This window comes from Anabrus simplex, chromosome 1, assembly GCF_040414725.1.
Source record: "Anabrus simplex isolate iqAnaSimp1 chromosome 1, ASM4041472v1, whole genome shotgun sequence".
Lineage (NCBI taxonomy): Eukaryota > Metazoa > Arthropoda > Insecta > Orthoptera > Tettigoniidae > Anabrus > Anabrus simplex.
In genome coordinates, this window is record NC_090265.1 from 155110043 (window position 1) to 155122921 (window position 12879).

Sequence of the window (12879 nt, forward strand, 5' to 3'; positions counted from 1 at the left end):
TCCTTAAATCAAAATTTGAATTCAAGGGTGGGGATTTTCCACTTGATCAATACACAAAGTTTTAAATTCAAATCTTATATTTTACATTTTAAACACTAGTACTAATTTTTACCCTGAGTGGAGGCATCCTAAGCTAGATGCATAAATAATCCTTAAAAACTATAATAGCACTCTTCAAGGTAGTTTAAAACTATAAAATATCACATTTTGTTGCTGTTCATAAAATATTCACAAGACTGGTAAATAAGACTTAATCTTGCTATGCACCAGAAAATTATTATTGATGCATCTAGCTGAGGATGACCCACCTCAGGTCGAAAATACTACTGTTGTTTTAATATGTAAAATATAATATTTGAATTTATATCTTTGTGTATCAGGTGGAACATCCCTTCCTTCTAATTTAAATACACAAGAACCTCGTTTATCCGGATTAAGTGGGACCGGAACTGATCTGGATTATTGGAAATCCAGATAATCCAGAAAAACTAAAGTAACAAATACAATACTTGTTATATAATCAATTAAAATAAGTTGTAAAGTAATACCTTTTTTCAATTGTAAAAAAAATATAAGAACACTTTTCGTACAATTACGACTCTGTTTTATGCACTAAAATAATGTGCAAGTTTTTTTTTTAAATTTACATTTGTATAGCGTTTGCGCGCAGCATGTTCACGAAGACTTTTCACTAACAATAGTTCTGGTTGTGTGGTTTCAGTCAAGGATTCTGGCCATCAGTTTGTTCAGCTTCATTGTGGCCTCTCCACGACTCATGTCTTCTGATGGAGCGCCAGTTTCATTTTAAAATTCATCATCAGTGAATTAATAGTGCGTTGCATTTAGAAGAGCATGGGTTCAAATCCCACCTCTGGTGTCCTGGGAATGGCTTTCCACGATTTTCATTATTTCCAGGAGAACGCTGGGACGGTACCTTTGATAGTCGGTGGACAAATTACTTCCAGTTTCTGTCCTTAACTATCCTTGGCGGAAAAGATATTCAAAAAGAGTCGACGCCGTAAAAGAAATACTGTACAAGTAAAAATATTTTTATTATTTTTGATCTGGATAAACCAGAGATCCGGATTAATGAGGGCCGGATAGATGAGGTTCTTGAGTACTGAATCAGATGATATTATGTTGCTTGCAGATAAATTAACTACGTCTGGCTTGTTTGATATATCACACTGAGATATTCCTTTATTACAGAAATTCATTCTTGCACTTCACTTTTCTCATATGCACAGTTACCATGTCTGCACTTGCTGCTCTGTAGTAACAATAAGAATGAGACATTCCCAGAATAGTGCAAGTAAGGGTGTACAAGGATGTACAACACTGCACTGTAAATCTTTTTTCGCAATTTTCTGGTCGTCAGAAAGAGGATGAAAATATATTAGTCTTATGAGATCATTCTGTGTCGTGTAAAAGTGGTCTGGAATAGGTGTGGTCAAATGGAGAAATTTCACTGTATATTATACTGTTGTTAGGATCTTTGACAATATTTCATTCCAAGGAGCATTATTGCCTGCTTTACACATTGTATAGGTCGGAGACACGCTTCCTGTGCTGTAAGTTCACATGTATGTCCATAACTCTCGTTTTGGTTGCTGAAGATATTTTGATTAATCTTTCCTCTTTGGTGCAGTTGATTTGTGCTGCCTTCCATCTACTTTTAGAAAATCCTAGACATGTGGTATCGGGTGGCAAGATGATTTCCTCATGCCATCTAGAGAGAAGTTGAAGCAACTAATTTTCTTGTGTTCTCATGTTATTCACCTGTACTTATTCATAAATATAGCACAAATACCATGATTTCTTCAAACTGAAATTGAAACCGAGGATGCTAAAGAAGTAGTAATAATACAGATTACGTAGATTTTTTCCTATCATTATTTTGTATGTTTTTGAAATTCTTGATGTTAACACTTAAATACCTTCAGTCTTGATCCTCATTCTTTTGGAATGCAGTTACATTTTTCAAATATTTTTACAAAAGCAAGCACAAAATTATATGAAATAATTTTGCCTGAATTTTTGGAACCGAAGTGTGAAAAAAGGGTTGGAACACAATGTGTAAAGTCACTTCAGAAGCTAGAAGTTTCCTACATGATCACTTCACATTTCATATGTGCACTAGAACTGATATGGTTCATTCCTCTCTTCCCTCCCCACTCCTTTCCCTTCATTAACTTTTGAATGGTCTCAGCCATCAATTTAGAGATAGCTTATTTGAACATACTTTGTAATAACATCAGTGCTGCTAACTGCTAATTATATTGCATTCAAATTCTATTCTTTGACTCGGATGTTCTAATGATATTTCTTTCTTACAGTGCGGTGTTCACATGGACAAACCTGTTAGTGGTAGTGGTTGAACTAGACGGTAATGAGAATGAAGCCTTGGACCTTGTACCATTGGTGACAAACACAGTGCTAGAAGAACATCATTTGATTGTGGGGGTTGTGGTTGTTGTGGACCCAGGTGTTGTGCCCATCAACTCTCGTGGGGAAAAGCAACGAATGCATCTCAGAGACGGCTTCCTCGCAGATCAACTGGATCCCATCTATGTCGCTTACAACATGTGAGACATGCTTCCCAGCGGAGTGAGTGTCAACTAATAAGGCCTACAAGCCAAAGTGGCTAGCATGTTGTTCATCACTGTGGAATAGAAAGCAAACCTGGGTGTTAATTGCTCAGAACTTCCTTTCGGTTTCCTTATGAGTTTTTGCTTTGCCCTTGCTCCTTTCTTCATGATAAATGTTTGTATTCTTGATCTGTAATGATACAAAAGTTCTTTTTTTTTCCCGTCCCCCTACTCTGAGCGACATTTAAAAATAGCTCTTTTATTGATGCAATCATGGCTAGCTAGTCAGTGAATTGTGAAAGATTCACGTGAATTATTATTTTAAGTTAAACGGAACAGATTAACTGCCAAGTAGAACTTTTATTAATGGCAGTGATGTGCTGCTATGGAACTCAAGAACCCGGTAAACGTGTTGTGAAAATTGTGCTTGTGGGAAACTACCACAGCATTTGTAAAGGTGGTCTGAACTTCTAATAAAAGAATGTTAGAGAAAATGGCAACAATTAGTGGTTTAGTTGAGAAATGAAGAAAACGTGAGATTGGTATGTGTATGGTACATATGGACTGAATGGCAAGTGTGATTGAATGTATGATTGATTAACTGTGCGTTTTGTTTGTATCAAGTTTCTCCTTTTTCGAGTAATACCGTAATCACTCTTTATATTATGTTTGAAAATTCACATATATATATATATTTACATTTAACGCGCATATTGTATAATCAGGAATAAATAATGTTATATTGATAAATTTGGAAGAAGTTGCTCTAGATGAAATAGAGCATTTGGAAGGATGGTAATCCATTGTACACCTGCGTCATATACTATAATTTCCATCAAGTCTGATTCTAGTTTGAGTAGAATTTTATGTAATGAAAATATATTTCACATGTCCTGAATTAATTTGTCCTTTGGCATATTATTCTTTCCTGAGATTTCTCATTCATAACTATGCTGATGTTATTGCATAGTAGTTTCACATGATAAGTTTCACAAAGACATCACAAACTGAGATTGATTTGCTTCTGACAGGATTTTCTTACTTTAAATATATGAATTTTTAGCAGAAAATGAGATGTTCTGAAATTTGGTGCAATATGTAAATGTTAATATTTTAAATGTCCTCGAATCTGTCAGATTTTAAAATTTGTGTTTCTAGTCTTCAGAAGTAATCACTTTTGCCTGTTGGAAAAATCAGTGGAACAGATCTGTGAAACTTAGATATCGCTATCTTACAAAGAACTTGATTAATTTTATTTGTGCCAATCTATGAAAGTGTATGACAGATGAGTCATTTAATTTTATTTTACAACACATATGATGCCATACAAAACGTAAGGTTGCTGTTTGTCAGGTAGGTACGGTAAAAGTGATATGCTTAATTTCTACTCAAAACCATAAAATAAGGAAGACTGTTCCCGAAAGTCAACTGATATGTTGTTAATGATGACCAACGTCTTTCATTATTTGATGCAAACAAGTTGAAAGAAGATTGTGTTATTGTATGAGGGAGGATAAACTTTATTTATATAAAAGCCTAGATTCAATTGGATATTATTTTAAATACAGCAGCACTTGGCCAGTTTTTATATAAAAGGTTTGAAAATAGTGCATTCGCTCATGTGAATATTATGCCACTATGCTCAAACAGAAACAGTTTTTTACGTGTAGATATTTTTTGCACAAGCTCCAGTAATTATTATTATCACTGACATATAGGCAGTGAATTTTTCAGGTCATTTTAGCATATGACATGTTTTGTATTAAAATTCATTCTTATTCAGTGATTGCATTTTACTTGTAACTGAAATTTCTGTACTGTAGTCTGTTAAGTTGCATTTTGCACTGTGAGTTCTGTGTGGCAGGGATCTGCAAGGTGATCAGGAATGGGTATACTTGTAGAATAAAAGCATACCATGTGGAGTAAGGTGTATGTGAAATTTTTAAGAAACTTTTTACATAATTTGTATTTATTTTAAATGAAGAAACAATTTCCTACATAAATATTAGTTTGTAGAAGACTGCTCTGTACAAATATACATTACAAAAATGTCTTGTTATTTGGAATAAAATCCTGATGTAATAATTTGCATAACTTACATTGTTTCTTATCTTTGGATATTTTTATACTAAAATAAATATGCATTCCCTTACTTCATGTGGTAGTGTTGAATAGAACCTTTTTGAAATGTAAGTTCAGTTTAAATCCTATTCCTGTTGTGAATTTGCTACAAAGTTGGTTATATCCTCCCCTTAAACCCCAAAGTTTCCAAAATGTAAATGTTCTGTGCTGTAGTGAATGTGTTAAGTTTTAAACTATAAGATTATTTTGTTATTTGGTTTTATTTGTAAATAATATAGCAGAGCTGAATTTTTCCATGATTTCCTAGCTAAGCTAATACAGTATACCTCCTAATTTAAAAGGAACACTTAAGATATCAATGTTAAGGTGTCTGTTATAAGATACCTTTTGCTTTTTCATATTTCTGAATTAGTATCTTTGGCATTGTTCGAACTGTGTAACTGCAATCTTTTTTTCATAACTCCCTCAAAATTCTTGTAAAACATAACTAATGTATGAAATGACCATGTGAATATTGAACTAAAGAGTGATAAGATAGTGTACAATTCTTTCATTGTGTTTAGAATAAATGTTCTGTAAATTTTGCACATTTTATTGTTACTTGTGAGAAAATAAATCCTCCTTCCTGCTCTGTTTACACTCTTTAAGACTGACATTACTTGTTTCAAATGACAGCTACAAGAAGTACTTGGGCAGTCGATACACAAGGTTGAATTTACGGCTTTGACATGTCTTTGGTGGGGTGATGCAAAAGCTTATATCCGTCTAGTTATTGATTTAATTGGAAAAAATATATATAAGAACTTGCCTTATTAATTCTCCTGTTGCCAAATGTACACAAACTGGGTGTCAAAAGGAGCATCCTTGTGTCTCCAACATGCTGTTTCATCAGCCGAATGTCTCCCTTATTGCAACTATTCACATATGTCTGTGGGATCTAGAGGTACAAATAATGCTTGATCTTGCAGTCAACAACCTATTTCTCTTTTTAGTGAGAGTCTCTCTCATTATACTGAAAGCTCTTTCACCTTCTGCTTTTGAGATTAGAACTGACTAAAGCCCTCAGCTCCACTAGAATTTCCTTAGCCTCTATCATCATCATGATCATCATCAGTTTTGCTCTTCCAGCTCCTGCTGGATGGAGATGTTCATGCCATCTTTCCATCCTCTATCCAACCACCATTGTTCCTCCTGAACTGTGTTCCAAATTTGGTTTCTTCCCATTTACTATTCTTGACTGTTTTTAAACCCATTAGCCTGGGTCTCCGTCTTGTTCTTCTTCCCTCTACCTGGGTCCCCATCGTCTGTTGCGATATCCTCCTTCCGTTCTCTTAACATGTCCAAACCATCTAATTTTATTATTTTCCATTCTGTCGTAGAGCTTTTCCACTCTGATTATCTTTCTGACATTCTCATTTCTTACTATGTCTTCCCTCTGGGTAGGGGACACAGACGAAGAATCCACCCACAGTATCCTCTGCCTGTCTTAAGAGGCAACTAAAAGGGGCAACCAAGGGATGATAACATTAGAACCATGAGACTACTTGTGATTAGTACCATTATGTGCGGAGCACCATGGGTCGACGTTACTTGCAACTAGTACCACTTTGCGAGGAAAACCATTGGTCTATATTACCTAGGAACAGTACAGGTCGGGGCATTGCTTGTGACGACTGTCAGTATGTATATTCCACCGAGACGGGGCGCTCAGTTGCATAGACAATTATGTAGCGAGAGTAAATGCCGAACGTTGCGCTCGAATGTGTTGGTCCCACTGTGTTCAGAATGGGTCTGCATTACCTAAGAGTAGTACCAATATATGAGGAACACCATGGGTCTACATTGCCTGTGATTAGTACCACTACGTAAGAAATGCCACGGGTTTGGCTGGCGCACATGATTAGTAGCACTATGTGAGGAGCACCATGGGTTTGTGTTGCCTCTGAATGGTGCCATTGTGTGTGGCATACCATGGGTCTACGTTACCTTGCTTAGTACCGCTGTAGGAGGAATACTATGGTTCTGCTCTACCATGATTAGTACCGTTATAAAAGGCTGGTGAGCTAGATTTTGGACCCTTTTAGATAATAAGCATCATCTCGGTTATTAAGGTATTGTGAATTGGATCTAGCGATTGTTTTTGTTTTACAATCATTTTTTCATCACGTTATAGATTCTAGTCAGTGGATAAATGTTGAGGTTTTAATTTTAATTTCTTTGCACCTCATACAATTAGGGGCCGATGACCTAGCTATTAGGCCCCTTTAAACAACTATGATCATCATTATCTTAATCGTACTCTGTCCTTTCCTCTTTCTTATCATACTTCTTAAAAACTTAATTCCACTGGCCTGGATTTTATTCTCCTGTTTTTTTGGCATTGTCCAAGTCTGCTGCATATGTCAGTGTTGGACAGTAGTATATCTTACACATAACCTCTTTACACCTCATTGGTACTTTCTGGTTTCTCACACTAGTAGAATGCATTTCCCAGTTCAATCCTCCTATTGATCTCTATGTCCAGCCATGCGCTCTGTGTCAGTTTGCATGCCTGTACCTGAAGCTTTCTGCAATTTCAAGGTTTTGTGCCCTAATCTTTATAATCTTTTCCCTTCCATTTCTCCGCTAGTCAACACCATTGTCATACTCTTTTCCACACTGATTTTCATTCCATAATTTACAATAGTCTATCTCAACATGTATAGTTGCCCTTGTACCTCCTCTCTGTTTGCTCGTCACACTACAATATCATTTGCAAAGAGCATTATCTTCAGCTCCCTGTCCCCATATTTTTTCCTTTGTCTCCTTCACAATTTCGTCCATAACCATTATGAATAATAGTGGTGACAACACACTTCCTTGTCGTAGTCCAGTTTCATTCCAAAACCACTCTATCCTGCAACAACTTTTTGTACATTGCTTGCATATATTCTGTACTTCAATCTTAGCATCCATATACTTTCTAAAACCATTTATGTATCTCATCTTCTAAAAAGATGTGGAAAATATAACAAACGTCTGGCTCCATGGCTAAATGGTTAGCATGCTGGCCTTTGGTCTAGAGGGTCCTGGGTTCAATTCCTGGCCAGGTTGGAGATTTTAACGTTAAATGGTTAATTCCTTTGGCTCGGGGACTGGGTGTTTGTGCTGTCCCCAACACCTGTACTCACGCACCACATATAACACTATCGAACACCACAATAACACGCAGTTACCTACACATGGCAGATGCCACCCACCCTCATCGGAGGGTCTGCCTTAAAAGGGCTGCATCCAGCTAGAAATAGCCACACAAAATTAATTAATAATACAAACATTGCCAACACATTCACCACCACAGCAGATATCCAAAGTAGAAGTGGAAGGCCAATTATTTTTGAACAGTACCTTTGAACAACTGATGATTTGTGTCATTCTATCATCTTTCTTCTGACTGGAACTGATACTTCGATGGGGTACTGTGAATACATTTTGCACAAGCCTGCTATGTAAATTATTCACAAGACTCCTGCAAAACTGCTGTCAAATGTTACAATTTTTTTATAACTATGTATCTCTGTGTATAATCTTTTATCTTTTACTGCTCTAAGAGCTGTTCTCTGGTACCTTCCAGGTGTTGAACTCCACCAGACACACTTTAAAGGTGCGTTTGATTGAATTTTTGCCACTATGCTTGGATTCTAAACAAATTTTTTATTGATCTGAAAAGCATAAAATAATAGTCGAATAATAATAATAATAATAATAATAATAATAATAATAATAGAATGACATTCTAGTCCAATTAAACAACTCCATCTAGCATAATTCACAATTTATCATAATACTCTCCAGCATACTTTGTGTTTTTTTCTAAAAACTCAACCAACCCTAAAAGTGTTCTATTTCACATACAGTTTTTTCTTTAATTACTGCCCTTATGATGAGTCTTATCCTGTTTCAAAAAAAATGATTCTCTTTCATGAAAATGAGTCCCCTCCAGAATCTCCAGTCATAAAATAGCACCAACTTTCCTTCATCCAGCATTTATCTAAAACCCTAATTGCACTTGCTATGCACATTTTCCTGACACTTTTTAATTGTGCCTTGCCCTGAACTATTCAACTCTCTCTCTTCCGTTGTGCTGAAAATTTTTGACCTCTGCTGTCTGTTTCATTTGCTTATATTATTCAGCATTTAATTAGATTCTTTACTTGATTTTTTGTTATAGCTATTGCACAAATGTCAAGATCAGCAGCCCCTTTTAATACTCAAGAATGTGAGATTGCACTTTGTTGGGTATTGCATTGATTAGTCACTGTGTTCTTTAATTTTAAATTGCTTCACTACTAATTTCCTTAATTTCATTACTTTTCTTTTTTCAAATTAGAACATATATTTAGAGTCCAGGTGCTTGGCTGAATGGTCAGCATACTGGTCTTTGATTCAGAAGCCCCAGATTAATTCCTCCAAGAGTTTTCTTTTCTCTGTCTCTCTCTGTGTGGTCCATTCCCTTCTTTTCCCTCTTAGCCACTCTGTATTCTTGCACAGCTTTTCTGGTATGTTTTTGCTATATCCTCTTGTATGCCTCATTTTTCAAAGCTGTCACACATCTACACTCTTCATAGACCTTTGAAGTTTTTCATTCTGTCACAAACACTAATTTTAACACACACACACAAACTATAACATACCTGTAAAAAAAATACACACAATTAAAGAAACAAACAGGCATGTTATAGTTTATATGTGTTAAAATATTGTTTTCGACAGACTGTAAAGCTTCAACTTTAACTGAATCGACACTGAAAAGTATGGTTTCCTTCTTAACGAATCTACACACATCAAACCAGCCACTGCATTTTTGTCAGTCTGCTCTTGTTATGGTACCTATTATCTGCAGCTGTGTCAGGGACATCCTTGAGGTTACTCCAGATCTCACCACTGTTCTCACTATCCATCAGTGCCTTGTTGATTGAACCAGTGTACCTGAGAGCAGTCCTGGTTCTTTCAGTCTAGCAGTGTTCAATTTCCTTGCCTGAGAACCATGTGCTTTCCTTGCATTAGATATTCTGCTTCTAATTTTTGCAGTAAGCCAGGTGGAGTGGCTCAGATGGCTGAGGCGCTGGCCTTCTGACCCCAACTTGGCAGGTTCGATCCTAGCTCAGTCCGGTGATATTTAAAGGTGCTCAAATATGTCAGCCTCATGTCATAGATTTACTGGCATTTAAAAGAACTCATGCTGGACACAGTTCTGGCACCTCGGCATCTCCAAAAATTGTCAAAAGTAGTTAATGGGATGTTAAAATACAATAACATAATTATTTTTGCAATAACAAGGTAAATGTCATAGTCAACATTTGTCCCTTATAACTTCTTAAGTCCTTTTTAATCTACAGACAACACACCACTCTACCAACAATCACAGGGGCCAGGAACTTATGTTTAGAAGGGGTGTAAATAAAATTTTCTGTGAAAGATTTTTTTTTTTTTCTTTCTTTTGGAGCCTGATGTAGTGTAGTTTGCTACTCTTGTGAATATGGATATAATATACTGAAGAGTGAATTCTTTTACTTTTTGAGTTTCAATACATTCACAAAGACAATTTTAAAAAAGCCATAGTGGATGCTATTTACAAACATTACTTTTAATTTTGAATAAATAAATGTATATACTACCTGAAAAAGAAGCAAATTAATTAACATAGAATGATATGTATCATTCTTGGAAGAACATAATCAGATTCTATCAGATGACACTCAAAATACTTAGAAATGTATAGCTAAAAATTTATGTTTATTTCCATTTAAATCCTTAAAAACTTGAAATTTGGAACTTATCTTAATGAATTCCTCACTTCTTTCCATTCTAGCATAGAATATGATTTGAAACTGAAAAGAGATAGCTTCAGATATATATTTAAAAGAAGAAAAGGTTTTTCATTAATTTGCATTGCATTGAGTTTAGTAGACATGTTTTTATGTCGCAGGAAAGGAAAACCTATTTTACAAGCGATGGAATTCATTGAACAGTATGTCAAAGAAAAATTTATCACTTGACCACTCAGCCACCACTCCAGTTAACTGCAGTGTAACTCTCCAAGTGTATATGCATTGCATTGGAATCTGGGATTTATCAATTTTTCAGAAAATATTTTTCTTCTTTCTCCACAGACATCAACATTCAACAGCATCACTTTCAAATTAAAGCATCCACTACAAGCAACCAAGGATGTTCCCCCAACTCCTTGGCAACTTTGTACATAGGCCTATTATAATTCATAAATAAGTAACAGCTGGGTATATCCCAATTCTGTATCCTTCGACTGCCTTAACATAAGCACACTTACAAGATTTTTCACAACATTTAAAGTGTGAACTCTTGACACACAGTTTTACCCTATTTGACAGTTCCACTATGAATAAATTAACCGAATGAAGCGTTTACATTTTTAACATGTATCTTTGGTTACATTCACAGCATCTACAGAAACTTTAAACAATTCTCAACCACAAATTTTTACACAATATTTTAAAACTTTGCTTAAAAATATGCATACATGCTCAATTATTGTGACTTGGACTTTAAGGAAGTCATTTAAAATTCAATGTATTTTTATGACATTCAACTCATGTTAACAACTTTTAAGTGTATTTTTGCCAGGCGAGTTGGCCATGTGGTTAGGGGCACGCAGCTGTGAGCTCACTCCGGGAGATAGTGGGTTCGAATCCCACTGTCGGCAACCCTGAAGATGGTTTTCCATGGTTTCCCATTTTCACACCAGGCAAATGCTAGGGCTGTACCTTAATTAAGGCCACGGCCGCTTCGTTCCCGTTCCTAGGCCTTTCCTGTCCCATCGTCGCCATAAGACCTCTCTGTGTCGGTGCGACGTGAAGCAAGTAGCAAAAAAAAATTAAATGTATTTTTAAGGCATATTCCATGTAAAATGTGTATTAGTCCTGATACCTTTTCTGATTTATGTATTTGTTTGAACTGATATGAATCCAAAAGAATCAAAACTAGTCTTCATTTATTAAAGGTATAAATGATACACATTATATAAAGTGTTGGAGGAGCCTCCATGGCTCAGGCGGCAGCACTTCGGCCTCTCACCACTGGGTTCCGTGGTTCAAATCCCAGTCACTCCATGTGAGATTTGTGCTGAACAAAGCGGAGGCGGGACAGGTTTTCCTCTGGGTACTCCAGTTTTCCCCGTCATCTTTCATTCCACCAACACTCTCCACTATCATTTCATTTCATCTGTCAGTCATTAATCATTGCTCAAGAGGAGTGCAACAGGCCTAGGCAGCCAGCACAATTCCTATCCTTGCCGCAAGATTGGGCTTCATTCATTCCATTCCTGACCCGATCACTGACTGGAAAACAGGCTGTAGGTTTTCATATATAAAGTGTTGAACGGTGGAACATCCCTCTACTGATTCCTATCATATAAATTATTAGGTTGCAGAACTGACCAGTTTAAGTAAAATTTATTCCCCTTTTAGTTTTCTGTCATTTCTAGTTCGTCCAAAGCGGATCCTGCATCATGACATTTCTCCTCAATTTTTTCAAAAACGAAAGCAGATTAATCAAAACCCTTATACACGGGTTACTGTTGAGTGTCCTCCAACAAGCACATTGAAGCTTGTTGAAATCGGTTGGACACAGGGTCTGAGGCCTCTGCATAAAGAGAGATGGTTGTTGGCTCGTGAGAACTATACACGACTGAGTCTCAGTCAAGATGACATTCACCTCAAAATAGCCACATTGGAGAAAATCACAACCACGTGGAGGTAGAAAAGCTTGCATGGGAAATTTGCAGCTGAACTGGCTGACGTTAATGTCAACAAAGAATGGTTAAACAAGTGGCTTACTGTAAAATAAGATTTCAAAAATTTTGACCCCTCTGGGGGTTAAATGGGGTTTAAGACCTGAAAACAAAAATATACATTCCTCCCAAACCGTTTGATGCAAAAAGCCAAAACTTCATATTGTGGTTGCCTTCTGATATCCTAGATCTGAAATATGAAATATGAAATATTTCAAAGCATTCTATCCTCAAAGTGTTAAAATCGGGATTAACTGTGGAAGCAGTAACATTCGTTTTTTCAAAACTGTTTGAAGTATGAGATTTAAAGTTCACATGGTTGCTCTTCTACATCTTAGATATTAAAACATTCCACCCCTAAAGGCTTTGAATGGGAGTTAGACCTGGAAATCTGACGTACAA

General features: G+C 36.2%; 1 protein-coding gene across 9 annotated transcripts in view; it reads left to right on the top strand.

The window, feature by feature from the left end:
- Positions 1-5257, top strand: part of DIP2 (disco-interacting protein 2) — a 440396-nt gene extending 435139 nt beyond the window's left edge. For all 9 annotated transcript variants that reach the window (XM_067157712.2, XM_067157695.2, XM_067157732.2 and 6 more), the window contains one exon: positions 2337-5257. In XM_067157712.2, the coding sequence (XP_067013813.1) occupies positions 2337-2589 (253 nt within the window). In that variant the 3' untranslated portion in view covers positions 2590-5257. The remainder of the gene's footprint in view (positions 1-2336) is intronic.
- Positions 5258-12879: the final 7622 nt, after the last annotated feature.